Raw genomic sequence first — 22,372 nt, 5'->3', positions numbered from 1 at the left:
TCAGCACCATATTCACCCCATCAAAATGGGACGGCTGAGAGGAGTTGGAGAACTTTATTTGATATGGGGAGATGCATGCTGCTACAGAGTAGCCTGCCCAAACAGCTGTGGACGTATGCTGCAGTTATCCAGAACAGATGCTTTAACAAGCGTCTAGGCCAAACCCCATACTACGTGCTAACAGGAAGCCAACCTGACCTGTCAAAAATGAGAACTTTTGGATCAGTTTGCCATGCATACAAGCATGATAAGAAAAAGTTGGACTCCAGAAGTGAAACTGGAATCTTTGTTGGCTATGATAGAAACAGCCCAGCGTATTTGGTTTACTACCCAGAAACAGGAAAGGTACTGAAGCACAGGTTAGTGAAGTTTGTAACCGAGACTGTGGTTGAACATTCAACGCAGACCGATGAGATTTTAACCATTGACGATGTATTTGGGGAGAGGCTTATCCCTTCCGTATCTAAAGAGTCAATGACTAAACAAGACCCTGAAATGAAACCTGAGACAGAGATTGAGGCCTCGGAACCAGAAAACAACATTCAGATCGAAGAAAGTCACGGTAGACGTTATCCTAAGAGGGAGAGGAAACGTCCAGAGTACCTGAATGATTATGAATGTAGAGTGGAGGAAGACAAGGAATCAATTGATGTTGATTATTGTTACAGGATGCTAAGCAATATCCCACACACATACAAGGAGGCTATAACCTCATCAATCTGAAATGTGGGTACGTGCAATGCAAGAAGAAGTGAAGTCCTTAGAAGAAAACAACACGTTCACTTTAACTACACTACCAGAAGGTAAATCCATAGTGGGGGGCAGATGGGTTTATGCTATCAAAGAAAATGCTGATTCAACAGAGACGTATAAGGCCAGATATGTAGCGAAAGGATATAGATAAAAGCAGGAGTAGACTACAAAGAAGCATTTTCTCCAACTGCTGATATGACTTCTGTACGCACATTAATGCAGCTTGCAGCACAGAATGACTTAGAGTTGCATCAGATGGATGTAAAAACAGCGTATCTGAACGCTCCCATTGACTGTGAAATGTACATTGAGCAACCTGAAGGCTTTGAAATCAAGTCTGACACGGATAAAAAGCTTGTGTGTCGGTTGAAAAAGTCCTTATATGGTCTAAAGCAGTCTGGGCGGAACTGGAACAAAATGCTGCATGATTGTCTTTGTAAAAACGGTTTTATACAGAATGAAGCAGATCATTGTGTCTACAGTAAACAAACAAAATATGGACAAATTCATCTATTAATCTGGGTAGATGATCTCCTTATTGCATCAAAGGATACAAAGTCACTTGAAGAAGTGAAAGACATGTTAACAAAAATGTTTAAGATGAAAGATCTTGGTAATTTAAAAACTTTTTTTTTTTTTTTTTACCGTGTCCTGTCTGGCTGTGAAGCAAGCAGAATTGATGTCTGAATGCTGGTGACAAGCCTTACAGATTTACTCTCAGGTGGAGCATCAAAGCGTCTTTTGCTTTTAATGTCACGCCTGATACTTAAAACTTTATTGTTATTGTTGTTGAATGCTTTGTAATTCCGACCAGACACGGAGACAGAGGTGAAAGAGAAAGGAAAAGGAAAGGTGGGGAGAGAGGAGGGGGGGGGGGGGGGGTGTTCCACAAAAATAAATGAACAAGAGTCTGCTTCTAGACCAGCAGAAAAAGACAAAAAAAGGGACACAACAACAATACAACAAGATCTAGCTATCACTTCGTCAACTTGATGAGGAAATATATAATCAACATTGCTTAACTGCAGAATCACGATAATAAATCACAGTGCATTAAGTGCCCACCATAGTCTTAAGACCTGTGTTTAACGTTCCCAAACCCATACTTTTGAGAGCACCATGTGAGCACCTGTGTGTGTACATGCGCTTGTTTATGTAAGGTTTCTCTATAGGAGCGTCCAACAGAGAGTGTGAGGGACCACAGATCTGCCCCCCAAAGATGCGCAGGAGACGGGGGGAGCTCCAAGTCCCAGAGATCCAGGCGCTGCCCCAGAACACAGAAACCCCAAGGAGACTGCAACCAGGAAGCCCCCCCCCCCCCGAGATTCACAGAGGATTGCCCCGGGGGGCCACAACCAGCAGCTGGCAGAGTCCCGGGAGACATCAGCGGCAAGCCCACAGGCCCACCCGCAGCCTCCCACCCCCTAGCCGGCCGAGCCCAGGACCCAGCGACCCGGGACCCAGGGGCGACCACCCCCGCCGGGGACCCAGCAGAGCCCAGGGACCCAGACCCCACCAGGCAGCCACCGGGATCTATCAGGCAGATGCCAAAATCTTAAACCCCCAGACCCGGTTGCCACGAACACTCAGGCAGACCATGGCACAACCCCTCACACCAGGTGTGGCAGGGGGAGGGGGGACAAAGATCTATATCGTCAAGAGAGGTTCCAGGAGAGGGAAGGAGTCAAAGGCCCCACCTGACATATAATCATACACAAACACAGTCACACACTCCCTCCCTCATGCTCACACATGCACACACAACCCAAGACTTACAAAAATGCACGCTGGACACCCACTCACGCTCCCCATACACACCCTATTCACTCTGGTCCCGGTACTGCTGCACACTGGGTACAACCATCACCGGTAACCAGAGTTTGACCCTTTCTGCTGGGGTGCTGATGAGCAGGCTCCCCCGCCCAACGCTGAGCACAGCAACCCACCACCCCAAACCCCAACCAGACGGCCAGATCTCCCTCCTAGCCTCCAGCCCCAGGAGGCTTAGCAACAACACAGGTGGCTAAGACCCCCTAGTCTCCCTCCGCCTGCTCCAATATAGTGTTGTGTGATCATGAGGTGTATTCCATGGCTGTGGTGAGTGGGCAGTGCGGGCATCATCCGGCCTATGCCAGCTGGTGCCACCGCACCACCCCACTTACACCCTCAGCCATCAGTGTCTAAGTGCGGTTTAAAATTGGAAGTGGGCACCGGCACCCGGGAGGAGGCTGAAATATCCCCCTGCCAAATGCTGTTGAATGTGCTCACTCCCAAGGCCCTAAGTGTGTGTTTGTGTGGAATGTCGTCAGTGGAAGTGTATAAGGTGCAAATAAAATTGGGGGCAGGTTGCCACAGGAATGTGGAAATGGGGTCCATACCCGCACTCCCTGACTTGCCCAACCCCCAAGGTCCTATGTGTATGTTTGTGTGATGATGTGAGGGAGCAGGAGGAGAGAAATATGCGGGGATGGGGAGGAATGGCTGGCTGGGCTTAGCCCTCCAGGGAGCCAGATCCCCTACTGGCCCCAATAGGCACCTCTGTTGCCAAATCGCCACCCAGGGCATGGAGACCCCAGCCCATCCTGCCAGGGCCCAAAGCAGCAGCATTACAGAGCCTCACAGAGTCCAAGGGCGCCAACCCAGCCCCACCCCAGAAGAATATCTATGCCCATCCCTGCATTTGCACAACTTCCAGAATATATAAGACATGGGACATCCAGGTAAGGTTGGGTCCTCCCCCTCCTGAACCTCCCCCTCCCCTGTGATGGAACGGCAGAGGAGCCAAGGTCTACCTGAGGCCCCCGAACCCGGGCCAGGCACTGCTGCGTGTTCCTGCCTTCTTCCTGGCAGCATACATGTCAGGACCCGACCCCCAAGGCCCCGCCCAGATCCCCACACGGGGCCGGCCACCCCCAAACCCCGAGCCCCCAGGCCCCCACCGAGACCCGCCCAGGGGCATTGCAGCCACCAGGCAGTTACCCATGGCCGCCGCCAAGCCCCACAAGGGGCCCCACTCACAACTGCCAGTAGTTCACGCCCCGAGGCAACCCAAGCACCTCCAGAGGGGGGCAACGGCCCCCCAGTCCCAGACACCCCCAGTGAACCCACCTCCAGGGAACATCCGGATACTCCAAACTCAGACCCCACACACCCCCACCCACACCATCCCATAGGACAACATCAACGGCCCCCCACCCTCGCTATGTGATGGAACCGATCAAAGGAGCCCAGAGAGATTCATCTGAAGTGGAAGCAGAGGCTATATCAAGTGTAATATGATCTAACAAAAGATTTCTATACTGGTTAATGCAGAGAGTTTCTCTATTTTTCCAATTCAAGAGGATAGTTTTCTTAGCGATGCATATGGCAGTCAGAACCACGTGAACCAAAGATGTTTCAATCGGGACATCGTCCAGGTTTCCCAGTAAACAAAGAGAGGGGGTGGTTGGGATATGACATTTCAGACATTTTGACAGGTCTTCACACACTCTACCCCAAAATTCCTGGACAGGACCACAGTGCATGAATGTAATTGTCAGGAACTTTGTTTGTGCAGTGTGTACAGGTGTCAGACGACACAAACCCCATCCTGAACATCCGATGACCTGTATAGTGTACTCTGTGTAGAATTTTGTACTGAATTAATTGTAAATTGGGGTGTCTGATCATTTTAAAAGTTTTTAAACAAGTTTGGGACCAGAAGTCCTGGTCAAAGCTGACTGATAGATCCACCTCCCATTTCTCAATAGGGATTACTATTCTATCGTCTATTTTGGACAGTGTCTTATATACTTTAGACAGTAGTTTGGGGGGTTTGAGATTATAGAAGTCTAATACCCTTGGTGGTGTTTGTAATTCTATTTTATTGAGCTTAAATTTTTGTTTGACTACAGATTTAATTTGGTGATATTCTAAAAAGCTATTCTTATCCATTCCAAATTGGGAGACTATTCTATTAAATGGGATGAAGTCCAATCCTTCATATATGTGTTCCAGGTATAGGATTCCTTTATTTTTCCAGTCCGGAAGGTTCATCATTTTGTTGTTTTGCAAAATGTCAGGATTATTCCAGATATGTGTGCGTCTGCATGGTACTAGTGAAGACTGTCATTTTTAGATACTCCCACCATGCTGTCAGAGAGGTGCTGATACTAATACTTTTGAAGCTTTCATGTTTCCTTATGCTTGAGCTAATAAATGGTAAGTCTGAAAGCTCTATCGTATTGCAAAGTGTCTGTTCTATATCTAACCAGGACTCATCTAGTGGGTGATCTTGCAACCATCTTGGTATATATTGCAGCCTGTTGGCTAAGAAATAATAATAAAAGTTGGGTAGATCCAGTCCTCCTCTGTCTTTGGTCTTCTGAAGCGTTTTTAAGCTAATTCGTGGAGGTTTATCCTGCCAAAGGAATTTAGTAATTGAGGAGTCCAGAGATCTAAACCAGTCAGCTGGAGGTTTGTTTGGGATCATCGAGAATAAGTAATTTATTCTGGGTAAGACCATCATTTTAATTGTAGCAACCCTCCCCATGAGTGATATTGGTAAGGATTTCCATCTTGCAAGATCATCTTCCACTTTCCTTAAAAGTGGGATGTAGTTTAGTTTGGTTAGATCTGCTAACTTGGGAGAGACATTAATTCCCAGGTATGTGATATTCCCTGACTCCAATTGTGTATTAAGCAAATTGACAAAAGAGAAATTAATTGGTAGAACTGTGGATTTTAACCAGTTTATAGAGTAATCTGAAACTCTTGAAAAAGAGTTAATCAGTTCTATTGAATGGGAGAGAGAGGATTGAGAATTCTGGAGAAACAGTAAAACATCATCTGCATAAAGACTGATCTTGTTCTATTTTCTTACACTTTATCCCTTTAATATCTGTTGTTTCCCTAATTGCTGCTGCTAGTGGTTCGATAAAGATAGCAAATAGTGAGGGGGAGAGTGGGCATCCCTGCCTGGTCCCCCTCTGAAGACAGAAGCTAGCTGATATTTGGTCGTTCGTCCTGACACGTGCTGTTGGTGAACTGTATAATGTTTGTAGCCAGTTTATGAAGAAGTTCCCAAAGCCAAATTTATGTAAAGTTGCAAAAAAGAACTTCCAGTTTACTCTATCAAAAGCTTTTTCTGCATCTAGAGATAATATACTAGTTTCTATGTTTCTACTGTAAGAGAAATCCATCAAATTAAGTAATCTACGTGAGTTTGTGGATGATTGTCTACCCTTAATGAAACCAGTTTGGTCAGGGTGTATTATGAAGGGGGTTACCTTCTCTAATCTTTTGGCCAGGGCTTTACAAATTATTTTGAGATCAACATTAATAAGAGAAATTGGGCGATAGCTGGTAGGAAATGCAGGGTCTTTGCCTGGTTTTAACAAGAGACTAATATTGGCTGAATTCAGGTTTGGCTGTAATCTGCCGCTCTCTTCGATTTCCCTCACCATTCTGAAAAATGTTGGAGCCAGAATGATCCAGAATTCTTTGTAGAATTCTACTGGGAACCCGTCTGGACCTGGAGCTTTCCTATTAGTCATGGATTTAAGGGCTTCCTGGAGCTCCGCTGATGTTAGTGGCGAGTCCAGGACTGTAACTTGGCTGTCTGATAATTTAGGAAGTGTTATCCTTTCAAGGAACTCATTGATCTCATTATCATTATTTAAAAACGTTCTTGGGTGTTGATTTTACACAGAAAGGAGAGATAAAGATGAACCAAATGAGATTCATAACAAAAATATTGGAAAGATTTGGTATGTCTGACTGTAAAGCTAGATCTACTCCGTGTGAACAAAAGATGCATTTTGATGATGAAGGTGACTCCATTGATGCAAGAAGGTATCGTGAAATGGTCGGTAGTTTGATCTACGTAATGACTTGTACAAGGCCTGACATATGTTGGATTGTTAGTAAACTTTCCCAGTATCTGTCTAAACCAAAAGAGCAACACTTAACAGCCGCAAAGCATGTGTTAAGATACCTAAAAGGGACAATAAATCAAGAGCTGTGCTATACAAAAAGTGAAGGAAAGCTTGAACTTGAAGCTTATAGTGATGCAGATTGGGCTTCAGATCGCACTGACAGATGCAGCACTACAGGTTATTGTTTTAGCTTAAATAAAAGTGGCTCTATCTCATGGAGGACCAAGAAACAGCAAAGTGTTGCGTTATCAACTTGTGAAGCAGAATATATAGCTCTAGCTGCCACAGTACAGGAGAGTTTATATCTTTTACAACTGCTAAAAGGGTTGACTGATGAGTGTTAAGTGCCTGTAAAAATCTTTGGAGATAATCAAGGTGCTATTGCTTTGTCTAAGAATCCAGTCTGTCGACAGAGAAGTAAACACATAGACATAAAGTACCACTTCATTAGATCTATGCTGAATGATGGAAAGATAACTATTGATCTTAATAAACCGGATTGGACAACTTAAGTAAACGACCCAGATTCTCTCTCCGACAGACGAAAGTTCTGATTGGTTGAGAATAATGTGTCATGCGTTTCCATGGTAATGTAGATCAGTCTGTCTGGTGCAGTCCTGTTTATTCATTAAACACATAACTCATGACATCTTTATTTCACAGATCATTCACCTGATTATTAATGATCAACATATGCTCTGATTAGCTTTATCACGAATAAAGTACTTTGATTAATTAATGGAAAGCGTTCTTCTTCTCTTCTTCTGTCTCTTCTGGAATGTAAACATACTGAAACCAGCTCCTGACCTTGGCGATGTTACTGTGTGAAGGGGCAGCTGTTAAGGGCAGACAATTATAATATTCATAACGCTACAGTATTGTCCAACAACAGACATGGTTGCAGATGTTTTAACAAAGCCTGCAACAAAGGCCAAGATGGATAGGTTCGGGAAATATTTGTTTGGAATGTGAATGTCAATTGTCATAGTGGAGAAGGAGTTCACTGTATAAGAGCAAGTGGGGGTGTTAAATTATGTTGATTGGTTGTGCTTTTACAGCTGTGATCAATGTGCATGTGCTACTAAAAGGGCGAGGTGCTGCTACGGTTGTGACCAGTCCCCACTGAATGGTGCCTGCATGGTGTTTGTTCGTTCCTCTGTCAATGGTAGCTGTCCGTCGGTTCTCCTGTCTTCCCTGTCTTCAAATGGCTGCGTCAACAATCTGCCACAGGCCACGCCTCCAGAGTGCCAAAACCCCTTAACAGCCGAGCGAGCGGAGTCAGAAACCGAGCGCGCAGAGAGGCTGCCGCGCTCGCACTTTTCCTCTGCCGTGTGCTCGTTGTGTCAGTGTCAGTGACTTTACAGCAATCCTCATACTAAGCAAGCATATAGCGACAGTGGAGAGGAAAACTCTGTTTTAACAGGAAGAAACCTCCAGAGAATCCTGGCTCAGTATAAGCAGCCATCCTCCACGACTCACTGGGGATGGAGAAGACAGAGCAGACACACACACACACACACACACACACACACACACACACACACACACACACACACACACACACACACACACACACACACACACACACACACAAGACAAAGTAATGTGTCTATAGTTATATTGTGATGTCTTAGTAAATATTCTATTTGGTGAGAGATAAACTTTATTGTATTTATCCTAGTGGATCTATAATTAAACGGGTAAACTAGTAGTAGCACATCCAATGTCAAAGAGAGTAAAAAGTTATTATCAAGAGAGGGAGAATGTTTAGCAGCAGTGTGCTAGACGATGGCCCCCTCCATGAGGCCACCACAGCTCAGCAGAACATCGTTGTAGCTTCTTCTGGGGAGAAAAACACTTAAGAGAGAAAATAAAGTTAACAGCTGAAATAGCAGGAAATAATACAGTTAAAGAGCAGATTGTAGAAGAAAGCAGTAGAGTGTGAGAAGTGGTCAGTGTGTCCTCCAGCAGTCTAAGCCTATAGCAGCATAACTACAGAGATAACTCTGGATAATCTATCCTATTTAGACGTAGGCATGTTGGAGTCAGGGCAAGGGAGAGCAGTCTTTACCGACTGTACACTCCACCTCCCTCTACTCCCCCACTTGTCCTGATTTAGGCTAACATCAGATTTTAACCATAGGCCCTATCAAATAAAAATGTTTTAAGCCTATTCTTAAAAGTAGACAAGGTGTCTGCCTCACGGACTAAGGCTGGGAGCTGGTTCCACAGGAGAGGAGCCTGATAACTAAAAGATCTGCCTCCCATCCTAATTTCAGATATTCTGGGAACCACCAGTAAACCTGCAGTCTGAGAGCGAAGTGCTCGGTTAGGAACGTATGGAACAATCAGATCACTGATGTATGATGGACCTTGATTATTAAGAGCTTTATATGTGAGAAGAAGGATCTTAAAATCTATTCTGAATTTAACAGGTAGCCAATGTAGGGAAGCTAAGACAGGAGAGATATGATCTCTCTTTTTAATTCTCATCAGAACTCTAGCTGCAGCATTTTGGACAAGCTGAAGACTTTTAACTACATTCTGTGGACTTCCTGAGAGTAATGGATTACAGTAATCCAGTCTTGATGTAATAAATGCATGAACTAGTTTTTCAGCATCACTCCTGGAAAGGATGCTTCTAATCTTAGCAATATTCCGAAGGTGGAAAAAGGAAATCCTACAAACCTGTTTAACCTGGGATTTGAATGACATGTCCTGGTCAAAGATAACACCAAGGTTCCTTACTTTGTTCTCGGAGATAATTGTAATGCCATTCAGGTCAGGCGATTGACTAAGCCAGTGGTTCCCAAACTTATTTAGCCGCGCACCCCCTTCTATGTCCCGACCATGTCAACGCACCCCCCAGCCCCCACATCAGGGCATCAGACGTCAAGCTAAACAGTAGGGTTGAAAAAAATATGATCAACCTTTTTCCCCATCACTTTCATTTTTTAAATAGTAATTAAAAATCATTCGATATCATTACAATTTCCTTTGATTTAATTTTAAATAAATATTTAGAGTGCCCAGGTAGCACATAAACAATGCAATTTAATGGTTTTCTTAAAGTAGGAACGTTTAACCAGAGCGCTCTCCTTCCTTCTGCTCTGCATAAACCTGAGCTGATCACTTACTTGTGCGTAATCAAATGTCTATAGGGGAAAAGATGGAAAAGATATTTTGCCTCAGACCGACTTATTGCTGTTTTATGGTGTGGCTGAATCTGCGATCTGCTGCCACGCGGACTGGAATAACAAATGCTGCAGTAACGTGAGATGTGGTCAGGTTCGGAGTCACTGGCTGGAGCGGACCCGACTTTAATACGTCATCCCAAAATAGAAGCTAATATCTTAATTTGACCTTGAATGAAAAATGTTATAAAACCTCTTAAAAGTTTTTATCACAGAGGAGGCAGCGCTCATTTCTGTCTTCAGTTTGACGGCGCGCCGGAGTTTGCACAGCGTGCGCGCTTATCGAATCTGTGTGTGTGTGTGCGTGTGTGTGTGTGTGTGTGTGCGCGCGCGGCACAGCTCCATGAGCTGCTCAAGTCACCGTGTCTCGTTATCGGCGCTATTTAAACCAACCTTGTAAAATGACTTCTGCCCAGCCCAGATGTGCTCACTTGTGCACCCGTGAGCCGTGGTTCCGCTGGAACGCGTCTGACCTCTGACAGACGCACTCTGAACTTCAGATCGTCAGCGCGCTGTCAATAGCCTGAATGGGAATCATTTCTTGATTTATTTTGTTACATCCACAATGTTCTGTGTGTGAGGTTTACAACGTCAGAACACCTGCATGAGACAGGTGTTAATTACAATCTGCTAGAATGACTCACCACCTTCAGATTCCTCCAACACCGTTAAAAATGATCAAATACGGAACATATCTGCGTGCGCAGGCCAGAGTGCTGAAGCTCGGCGCATTGTTATTATGAAGCTAGGGCACATGCGGAGGACACATGTGCAAAAATATACTTGTTTTCAATTACATTTATTGGGCCCACTTACTTTTTCTTAGGCCCACCCACAAATGAGTTTCTGGCTACTCTAATGGTGACATATGACAGACTTCTCTGAGCTCCGCAGCCATTACACTTTTCACCTCGCACACCCTCTAGCGGCAGCTCGCGCACCCCCAGGGGTGCGCGCATCACACTTTGTGAATCCCTGGGCTAAGCAATGTCCTTCTCTGGATTTCTGGTCCAAAGATGAGAATTTCCGTCTTGTCTTGATTTAAAAGCAAAAAGTTTAGAGTCATCCAATTTTTTATGTCCTCAAGACAAGCCTGTAATCTACCCAACCGATTAGGTTCATCAGGGTTAATGGATAAATATAACTGAGTATCGTCAGCATAACAGTGGAAGTTTATCCCATGCTGTCTAATGATTTTACCAATTGGGAGCATATATATAGTAAAAAGAATTGGTCCAAGCACTGAACCCTGTGGTACTCCACAAGTAACCCTGGAGTATGAAGACGATTTGTCATGTACATTTACAAAATTAAATCTATCAGACAGGTAGGATTTAAACCAGCCTAACGCTGTTCCTTTGATCCCTACAACATGTTCAAGTCTTTCTAAAAGAACATTGTGATCAACTGTGTCAAAGGCAGCACTGAGATCTAACAAGACTAGAACAGACACAAGATTCTTATCTGAGTCCATGAGAATATCATTTGTAACTCTCACTAATGCAGTTTCAGTGCTGTGATACTCTCTAAAACCAGAATGAAATTCCTCAAACAGAGCATTAGTGTTTAAATGCTCACATACTTGGATGGCCACTATTTTCTCCAGGACTTTGGATAAAAATGGAAGGTTAGATATTGGTCTATAATTCATTGGGTCATCTGGATCCAGAGAAGGCTTCTTAAGTGAAGGTTTGATTACAGCAACCTTAAAATCTTGTGGTACATACCCATTTACTAAGGATGGATTGATTATATCTAGAATGGGGGCAGTAACCAATGGAAATGCATCTTTAAATAATTTGGTTGGGATTGGGTCCAAAATGCAAGTTGAAGGTTTAGATGAAGCTAATATTTTTGATAACTCTGAAAGCTCAACTGGATCAAAACGGTTCAAGCACAGATGAGGTTCTACAGTCACCTCTGATGCTGCCTCACTTACTGAGGAAGAAGAAATCGCATTAGGGAGGATGCTAAAGATTTTGTTTCTAATAGAATTAATTTTACTTGTACAAAATCCCATGAAGTCATTGCTGCTGAGGGCTAAGGGAATAGATGGCTCAGAGCTATGATTCTGTGTAAGTTTAGCAACTGTACTGAAAAGAAATGTAGGATTATGCTTATTCTCCTCAATTAATGCTGAAAAATAAGCAGTTCTAGTTTGTTGAAGCTTATTTTTATAAAGCACAAGACTATTTTTCCAGGATAGGTAGGCCTCCTCATGGTGCGTAGAGCGCCATGTTCTCTCCAATTTCCTAGAGTTTTGTTTTAAGGCTCGTAGATGAGAGTTAAACCAGGGAGCCAACTTCCTGTCCCTAATTACCTTCTTTTTTAAATGGGCAACATCATCTAATGCCACACGTAAAGAGGAATTAACATGATGAACTAAGGCATCAATTTGTGAGGGGCTAGAACTGAAAATATTGCCCTCTGTTACGTTCCTCTGAGATGCTGAGGACAGTAAAGATGGAACAGTTGATTTAAAAGACGCAACTGCGTCGTCAGATAGAGACCGACTATAATGAAATTTACTTTCATGTCTCGAGAACTCAGTTATAAAAAACTCAAAGGTTATCAGAAAGTGGTCCGAGAGGACGGGATTATGTGGAAAGATTGTTATTTCCTCACACTCTATGCCATAAGTCAGCACATGGTCTAATGTATGATGGCAGGAGTGGGTGGAGCTATGTATTCTTTGGGTAAAACCAGTTGAGTCTAAGATATTACTAAAGGCTACATTGAGGCTATCATTTTCAATGTCCACATGAATGTTGAAATCCCCCACTATAATGACCTTATCAGTATTTAGCACCAAATCAGATAAAAAATCAGAGATCTGATCCAAAAACTCTGAGTAAGGGCCTGGTGGACGATATAAAACTACAAACAAGAGTGGTTTTACAGTTTTGCTATCTGGATTAGGAAAACTAAGAATAAGATGTTCAAACGAACTGTAGCTATTAATTGGTAAGGGACAGATTAATAAGTCTGAATGAAAAATGGTTGCTACTCCTCCTCCTCGCCCTGTACTTCGAGCAATATGATGATTTAAATAATTTGAAGTAGTCGACTGTTTTAAGCTAACATAGTCCTCTTGCTGCAGCCAGGATTCTGAGAGAACAAAGAGATCTGATGATCACAAATCAAGTCATTAACTAACAAAGTCAGAAAAAATGGATCTAATGTTCAACAACCCACATTTAATTTTTCTAGTTTTCTGCTCAGTTGAATTTGTTCTAATATTTATGAGTTTTCCATGATTTGCTTTATCCCACTGGTGTAAAACAGGAGTGCCCAATCCTGGTCCTGGAGGGCATCAAGGACAAGAGTTCCCAACTCCTTCCAAGGTCCTTTTACTCCAGAGGTACCCAATGCTGGTCCCCGAGGGCTGCTATCAGGGGTGAACTAGCCACCAGGAAATCCAGACATCATCTCAGTGGGCTGCTTACCCAGTGTGGTCTGGTCCATTGTGCTAGATCACCACCACCTCCACTCCTTCGTCAAGGGATTCAACAGGCTGCGGCACTGTGTTTCCGTTGTTTGTCAGGTCATTAAAATTTTCTGCGTGCCTGCCCTACCCCACGCTCTGACAGCCATAAGGGCGTAGAAATGACAGGGCTGAATTTTTATCCCAGTCCACCCCTGGCTTCTATCCTGCATGTTTTAGTTGTTTCCTTGCTTTAGCACACCTAAAGGTGATTAACAGGACTCTGCAGAACGAACAGGTGATTCAACTACTGAATCAGGAGTGTTGAAGCAGGGAAATACCATACAGGATAGAGACTATCGGGAGACCAGGATTCACCACTCCTGGTCCATGGCTTACAATATTGTGTCATAGCTTGACTCCTACAACCTCAGAGCTTCTATAAGATAAGTTAATGTGAGTGAAGTGTGAGGACACAGGGACAGAGCAAACAGAAGCATGGTTAACCAACCTCACCTGTCAGACTGCTGCAGCAGCCACGAGAGCTGTGGAAAAGACTGGGCCAGCAGAGCAGCTCGAACTGGGAAGGTGACTGGATGTTTAAGATCTCTGCAGATCCTCTCCATCACATGCACCATGTTCCAGTCATAACCTGAAAACATAAAAGAAACATAAAAGCACAACTGTCAGTTGTAAATGTACCCTTAAACAGGTGTACAGCTGCAAAAATGAGAATATGGTGCAAAAGTTCATTTAGAACAGTAATCCAACTTAAAGCTACAATTCTCTAGCTTCTCAGTGGCCTAGTGGTAGAGTGTCCACCCTGGGACTGAGAGGTCGGGGTTCACATCCCGGTCGGGTCATACTAAAGACTTTAATAATGGGACCCAATGCCTCCCTGCTTGACACTCAGCTTTAAGGGGTTGGATTGGGGGGTTAGACCACAAATAGTTCGGAGCACAGTCACTGCTGCAGTTCACCACTCCCCAAGGGGATGGGTCAAATGCGGAGATGAATTTCACCAGTGTGTGATGAATTAATGGGACTTTTCACGATCGCAAGTCAAAGTGGGGTGAGCCATGGATGGTAGTTTTCCCTGTGGCATTTTTCTGCCCAGAACATTTCTCCATCTATGACTTTTCTGAGGCTAATGCAGGTGATGGGGGTTGAAGAACATTTTCACATATAGCATGTGTGGTATCTAAAGAAAATACTGCAGCAGCAGATCTTGGTTACTATACGTGGTCAGAGGATTTACTCTGGTCCACGTAAGCATTTCTCTGTGTGCAGAAAGCTTGCATTTTTTAGAACAAAGAGCCTTAGGCTATTTAAAATTAATATAGTAAAGGTATGGATTGGTTTGTCCAACCTGGGTGGATGCTATCCCTGTTAAGTAAAAACTGATACTAACATTATTGAACTGATATTAATGTCGACTGTTAAACATCTGGTGTCTTTTTAAACGTAGCTTCATCCTTTTATTTTACTCTGTTGATAGATACCAGGCTCCTGCAGGTCTTACAGGGAGGAGTAGGTTTTAGGAGGATGACCTTGCCTTGGCACCGAACCTTTATCAGTAAAACTCCCTTGAGAAAGTCTAGCAACGGCTTTGTTGATTTAGGGTGCACCTGGAGAAAGTTTAGTCTCCTTTTACTGCTTTCCCGCCTGAAAGTCTAAGGAACGGCAAAATGTGTGCACGTTAATCTTTGTGTGTGTGCTTAATAAAAGCTTTCGGAGGACGTCAGTCTGATGAGAGTGAACTAAGACCCGTTGTTTGGTGTGTATTCTTATCCTCTCCACTTTGCAAAGTCTAAATTGATTGTTTATGATTGGTATTGGTGTTGATCGATTGATTACTATAACCCCCTGTGCTTTGAATTTTCCACAAGGTAATCTTGGATTGAAAACATTACCCAACAATCCTCTCCTTCCACAGGAGTGGTAATGTGTTCCCCAAGTCAATAAAAAGGAGCATTTGGGTGTTGTTCGGGGGAATTCATTTGGCTGAAGTCCTCCTGGTTCCTGACGCATCAAACCTGTACTGATGTGGACTCATTAATAAAGTTTCTGATGCCAAAGAGTCTGCCTCAGGGAACTTTTCTTCACAACATACTCATCGGCTGATTCAAAGGTGGCAAACCCTGGCTGAATTCACTACACATGCATGTGCAACTCTGACTGACTGATACTTCAAAAAGAACGTGCATTACAGTGAACCTCATCTTTTAACATTTAAACACCTTTAAGAGCAACAGGTATAACACCTGCTACACCTACTCCAGATTTGGTTCCTGTCATGAAACTCAGCAAAACTGTTACGTTAGTTGTTGATTATATTATTAGTTAACCACACAGAACAACCCTCCAACCATATATGCCCTGCCTCTCTGTCTCTCCACGTTCCCGTTCGGTACGGAAGCCCCTTATGGACATGGGATAATCTCACAACAGTTCCACTGACACAATAATCGATAAACATGTTTTTTTTATTTTTGTTGCAGTCACTTCAGAGGGAGATTATGTAGATGCAGCAGGCTGCACTAAAGCATCTTCACCTGGGTTTTCTGTTGCAGCAGTCCATCCTGTGGTCCAGCCAAGAGACAGCACTATGTGGCCGGGAAGTCCCGACACAGCTGAGAGGAAAGCCTGAGGCTCCAGAGGTCTGGCCTTCCCACCCGGACCACTTAAAATGTCTGCATTGATCCACACAGGACAACTTGGCTCGGCCAGGACTTCCTTCAGCAGAGTCAGGGATGGAGGTACCGCCTCCAGGCTGTTTGGGATCACACCACAGGTACATCATCACACAAGATCACATGAGACTAAGGAGAAACATCAACCTGTCTCACCTCTTAAAGTCCAGTTTCAGCCCCTTGTTGGTCACCTTCACCTGCTCCAGCCACTCCCTTAGTGTGATGTCACTATCAGAGTCTGGGGGATGAGCCATGATTGGCTCCTTAGGATCACGCCCTCTCATGATTACATCTGCTTCAATCATATGACTGGGACCTGGAAACACAACTCTGTTGTTATCTATGAGTTAATCATTACTTCTGTATAGGCTCCACTGTCATGAGATCACAAGAGTCAAGGCTCTTACACATTAGCACCAGTTTGGTCCCTTATAGTCCCTTCCGAGACCAGAATTTGGTTTTACACACAGGTCAGATTTGTGTTTTCGGTTCCGAGGTGACTCTTTATTTTTCAGACCTCCTCCCCAGCAGTCAGACTGGGACCGGGGTGACACTAGGGACTGATTGGCCAGCTGAAATTACGCCTACAGCCTCCAATCTGTGAGTGGAATCAGCAAGCGGGGTGGGGGTGGGGGTGGGGGGGCTCCTGCCAGACTTTCCCACTGGACTATTAAATGCAGCCCACAGGCTCAGGGATTTCCGCATCCCTGAGAAGTCCCTCGGATTTATATGTGAACACTACACCGCCCGTTCCAGGCAGCACTCACCCCATCCAGTCCCACCAAACCCTGACCGTGCCGATGCTAATGTGTAAGCGCCATAAGTTATATTACAGAAAAATGCATAAAAATTCTACAGCTTTGTTGACTTTAAAGTTTGGGCTGCATGGTGGCACAGTTTTTAGCACTGTTGTCTCACAGCAAGAAGGTTGAAGGTTTGAAACTTGGCTGCAATCTTTCTGAGTGGAGTTGCATGTTCTCACCATGCATGCCTGATATTTAATCTGTGTGGCAAAAATCACACAGATTAAATATCAGGCTTAATAAAGCAAATCATGGAAATCTCATAAATATTAGAACAAATTCAACTGAGCAGAAAATTAGAAAAATTAAACGTGGGTTGTTGAACATTAGATCCATTTTTTCTAAGACTTTGTTAGTTAATGAGTTGATTTGTGATAATCAGATCTCTTTGCTCTCTCTCACAGAATCCTGGCTGCAGCAAGAGGACTATGTTAGCTTAAACGAGTCGACTTCTTCAAATTATTTAAATCATATTGCTCGAAGTACAGGGCGAGGAGGAGGAGTAGCAACCATTTTTCATTCAGACTTATTAATCAGTCCCTTACAGATTAATAGTTACAGTTCGTTTGAACATCTTATTCTTAGTTGAAGAAGAAGACGAAAGTATCATTTCTATAGCGCCTCTCAAGATAAAAATCACGAGACGCTTCACAAAAACAAAAAATGTAAAAATATAAAAAATCATTTAGAAAATGTTTAAAAATATATTTAAAATGAGCAAAAATAGGTAATTGTGATAAAAAATGTTAAGAAAGAGAGAGAGTGAACAGGAAAGAGGGAAACCAGTGGATCCTGAGGAAGGTGGAATAGGTGGGGAGAGCAGAATAAAGAGAGAGAGGTGAAGAAGGTCATACAAAAGCCAGCTTGAACAAGTGAGTCTTCAGCTGCTTTTTAAAGGAGACCACTGAGTCCACTGATCTCAGGCTCAGGGGGAGAGAGGTCCAGAGTCTGGGGGCCACAGCAGCAGATGATCTGTCACCTTTGACCTTTAGCCTAGTGCTGCACCACCAGTAGGCTTTGGTCACTGGACCTCAGGGACCTGCTGGGGGTGTAGGGACTAAGAGGATCACCAATGTAAGATGGTGCTTGTCCATGTAAGGCCCTATAGACCAGAACCAGGATCTTGAAATGAACCCTGGAGTTGACTGGCAGCCAGTGAAGCTGGAGGAGAAGCGGGGTGATGTGGGTGTGTTTGGAGGACTTGGTCAGAAGCCGAGCACAGGCGTTCTGAACCACCTGTAGACGGTTCAGGGAGGTTCTGCTCAGACACGTGAAAAGAGAGTTACAGTAGTCTAAGCGTGAGGAGATGAAGGTGTGGACAACTGTCTCAAGTTCAGAGCGGGACAGAATGGAACTCAGCTTAGCAAGTTCATTTTCCTAATCCAGATTGCAAAACTGTAAAACCACTCTTGTTTGTAGTTTTATATCGTCCACCAGGCCCTTACTCTGAGTTTTGGAGCAGATCTCTGATTTTTTATCTTATTTGGTGCTAAATACTGATAAGGTCATTGTAGTGGGGGATTTTAACATTCATGTGGACATTGAAAATGATAGCCTCAATGTAGCCTTCAGTGTTGGGAGTAATGCGGTACAAAAGTAATTAATTACTGTAATGCATTGCTTTTTGCTGTAAAGTGGTAACGTAAGGCATTACAGGGAAAGAAAAAGGTTAATATTTACTCGGTACAATTGTCAGTAACACGGTAATTACAATGCATTTTTAAACCCAGAATCAAGATGTGTTCCTTAAAAATTCAAATTGCGGGAAACCCGAAGAAAGATCCAGTATCTGCATATATTACGTCATTTATGGACTCAGCTTTGCAGGCAGAGAGGACGCAGCGGTAACGGCTCAACTACTCCAGCTGCGTCCTGCACGCGGCCGCTGCAACATTCACAAAATCGCTCCACCAAAACAAAATAATTCACTTGCGATCGTTCATATCAGCGCATATTCTCTGGTATTTTGTGCTTTTCTGACGTGCTTTGCCTCAGCTGAGTTCATAATCTGTGCCCCGGTGATTTCAACTCATTACTGCTGGAGCGCCGCGCATGTGAAGATCCCTTTGGCTGATCGTTAGAAAGTAGGAAGTCTAGGAAACAGTTTTTTTCTGGAAAAGGGAGAAAACATGCATGATGCAGGAAGGTTAGAGAGAGAAAGGGCCGGAAATTATTCAAATAAAACCAAGAAAAAAAAAAAGAAAAAAGTAGGTAGATTTATCCCCAATACACATTTTTTCCAGTGAAAAGCAATAATATATAAGCATTTAATATTTATACATGTGATAGAATCAGATCACCCCAGAAGTCAGTCCCACAACCAGGGCCGTATCAAGGCATTTGGGGACCAAGGCAAATATAGGCTTGGAGCCCCCACCACCTCACTCCCTGCTCAGTTAATATAAGATGGCAGCGTGCTGAGAGTACAGATTGTTGTTGCTTTTATTTAATAAACAATCATTTTAAAGCACTGTTATTATATCTGACTGTTTTTAACAGCAATCCTAGCTCAGACACCACATCACCTTCCACATATATGTCATGAGCTCACTGAGCGTCACATGACCAGATTCATACTGAAGTTGTTCTGGTGAAAGTAACTTAAAATAATGCAAAAGTAGTGTAATGCCATACATTTTAAAATCAGTAATATTGTAATGTAATGAATTACTTTAAAATGAGGGTAACAAGTAATAAATAATGAATTACAGTTTTGAAGTAACTTGCCCAGCACTGGTAGCCTTTAGTAATATCCTGGACTCAACTGGTTTTACCCAAATAATACATAGCTCCACCCACTCCTGCCATCATACATTGGACCTTGGGCTGAATTATGGCATAGAGTGTGAGGAAATAACGACCTTTCCACATAATCCAGTCCTCTCGGACCACTTTTTGATAACTTATGAGTTTTTTATAACTGAGTTCTCGAGACATGAAAGTAAATTTCACTATAGTCGGTCTCTATCTGACGACGCAGTTGCATCTTTTAAATCAACTGTTCCGTCTTTACTATCTTCAGCATCTCAGAGGAACGTAGCAGAGGGCAATATTTTCATTTCTAGCCCCTCACAAATTGATGCCTTAGTTCATCATGTTAATGCCTCTTTACGTGTGGCATTAGATGATGTTGCCCCTTTAAAAAAGAAGGTAATTAGGGACAGGAAGTTGGCTCCCTGGTTTAACTCTCATTTACGAGCCTTAAAACAAAACTCTAGGAAATTGGAGAGAACATGGCGCTCTACGTACCATGAGGAGGCCTACCTATCCTGGAAAAATGGTCTTGCGCTTTATAAAAATAAGCTTCAACAAACTAGGACTGCTTATTTCTCAGCATTAATTGAGGAGAATAAGCATAATCCTAAATTTCTTTTCAGTACAGTTGCTAAACTTACACAGAATCATAGCTCTGAGCCATCTATTCCCTTAGCCCTCAGCAGCAATGACTTCATGGGATTTTTTACAAGTAAAATTAATTCTATTACAAACAAAATCTTTAGCATCCTCCCTAATGCGATTTCTTCTTCCTCAGTAAGTGAGGCAGCATCAGAGGTGACTGTAGAACCTCATCTGTGCTTGAACCGTTTTGATCCAGTTGAGCTTTAAGAGTTATCAAAAATATTAGCTTCATCTAAACCTTCAACTTGCATTTTGGACCCAATCCCAACCAAATTATTTAAAGATGCATTTCCATTGGTTACTGCCCCCATTCTAGATATAATCAATCTATCCTTAGTAAATGGGCATGTACCACAAGATTTTAAGGTTGCTGTAATCAAACCTTTACTTAAGAAGCCTTCTCTGGATCCACATGACCCAATGAATTATAGACCAATATCTAACCTTCCATTTTTATCCAAAGTCCTGGAGAAAGTAGTGGCCATCCAAGTATGTCAGCATTTAAACACTAATGCTCTGTTTGAGGAATTTCAGTCTGGTTTTAGAGAGTATCACAGCACTGAAACTGCATTAGTGAGAGTTACAAATGATATTCTCATGGCCTCAGATAAGAATCTTGTGTCTGTTCTAGTCTTGTTAGATCTCAGTGCTGCCTTTGACACAGTTGATCACAATGTTCTTTTAGAAAGACTTGAACATGTTGTAGGGATCAAAGGAACAGCGTTAGGCTGGTTTAAATCCTACCTGTCTGACAGATTTCATTTTGTAAATGTACATGACAAATCTTCTTCATACTCCAGGGTTACTTGCGGAGTACCACAGGGTTCAGTGCTTGGACCAATTCTTTTTACTATATATATGCTCCCAATTGGTAAAATCATTAGACAGCATGGGATAAACTTCCACTGTTATGCTGACGAAACTCAGCTATATTTATCAATTAACTCTGATGAACCTAATCGGTTAGGTAGATTACAGGCTTGTCTTGAGGACATAAAAAATTGGATGACTCTAAACTTTTTGCTTTTAAATCAAGACAAGAAGGAAGTTCTCATCTTTGGACTAGAAATCCAGAAAAGGAAATTGCTTAGCCAATCGCATGACCTGAATGGCATTACATTAATCTCCGAGAACAAAGCAAGGAACCTTGGTGTTATCTTTGACCAGGACATGCCATTCAAATCCCAGGTTAAACAGGTTTGTAGGATTTCCTTTTTCCACCTTCAGAATTTTGCTAATATTAGAAGCATACTTTCCAGGAGTGATGCTGAAAAACTAGTTCATGCATTTATTACATCAAGACTGGATTACTGTAATTCATTACTGTCAGGAAGTCCACAGAATGTAGTTAAAAGTCTTCAGCTTGTCCAAAATGCTGCAGCTAGAGTTCTGATGAGAATTAAAAAGAGAGATCATATCTCTCCTGTCTTAGCTTCCCTACATTGGCTACCTGTTAAATTCAGAATAGATTTTAAGATCCTTCTTCTCACATATTAAGCTCTTAATAATCAAGCTCCATCATACATCAGTGATCTGATTGTTCCATATGTTCCTAACTGAGCACTTCGCTCTCAGACTGCAGGTCTACTGGTGGTTCCCAGAATATCTAAAATTAGGATGGGAGGCAGATCTTTTAGTTATCAGGCTCCTCTCCTGTGGAAACAGCTCCCAGCTTTAGTCCGTGAGGCAGACACCTTGTCTACATTTAAGAATAGGCTTAAAACATTTTTATTTGATAGGGCTTATAGTTAAAATCTGATGTTAGCCTAAATCTGGACAAGTGGGGGAGTAGAGGGAGGTGGAGTGTACTGTCGGTAAAGACGGCTCTCCCTTGCCCTACCTCCAACATGCCTCCATCTAAATAAGATAGATTATCCAGAGTTATCTCTGTAGTTGTGCTGCTATAGGCTTAGACTGCTGGAGGACACACTGACCACTTTTCACACTCTACTGCTTTCTTCTACAGTCTGCTCTTTAACTGTATTATTTCCTGCTATTTCAGCTGTTAACTTTATTTTCTCTGTAGGTGTTTTTCTCCCCAGAAGAAGCTACAACGATGTTCTGCTGAGCTGTGGTGGCCTCATGGAGGGGGCCATCGACTAGCACACTGCTGCTAACCACTTAAACATTCTCCCTCTCCTGATAATAACTTTATGCTTTCCTTGACGTTGGATGTGCTACTACTAGTTTA

At 43.1% G+C, this 22,372-nt stretch overlaps 1 protein-coding gene across 5 annotated transcripts in view; it reads right to left on the bottom strand.

Annotated features, from left to right (window-relative positions):
* The window catches only part of fam151b (family with sequence similarity 151 member B), a 50,109-nt gene that overhangs the window by 7,861 nt on the left and 19,876 nt on the right, over positions 1-22,372 (bottom strand). For 2 of the 5 annotated variants that reach the window (XM_054737781.2, XM_054737778.1), the window contains exons 2-4: positions 16,136-16,295; positions 15,842-16,059; positions 13,803-13,938 (exon numbers count right to left, since the gene is read on the bottom strand). In XM_054737781.2, the coding sequence (XP_054593756.1) occupies positions 13,803-13,938; positions 15,842-16,059; positions 16,136-16,295 (514 nt within the window). The other 3 variants (XM_054737779.2, XM_054737780.2, XM_054737782.2) reach the window with 3 other exon arrangements.

This window comes from Nothobranchius furzeri, chromosome 17 (assembly GCF_043380555.1).
Source record: "Nothobranchius furzeri strain GRZ-AD chromosome 17, NfurGRZ-RIMD1, whole genome shotgun sequence".
Lineage (NCBI taxonomy): Eukaryota > Metazoa > Chordata > Actinopteri > Cyprinodontiformes > Nothobranchiidae > Nothobranchius > Nothobranchius furzeri.
This window is presented reverse-complemented; position numbering and strand designations above follow the sequence as displayed.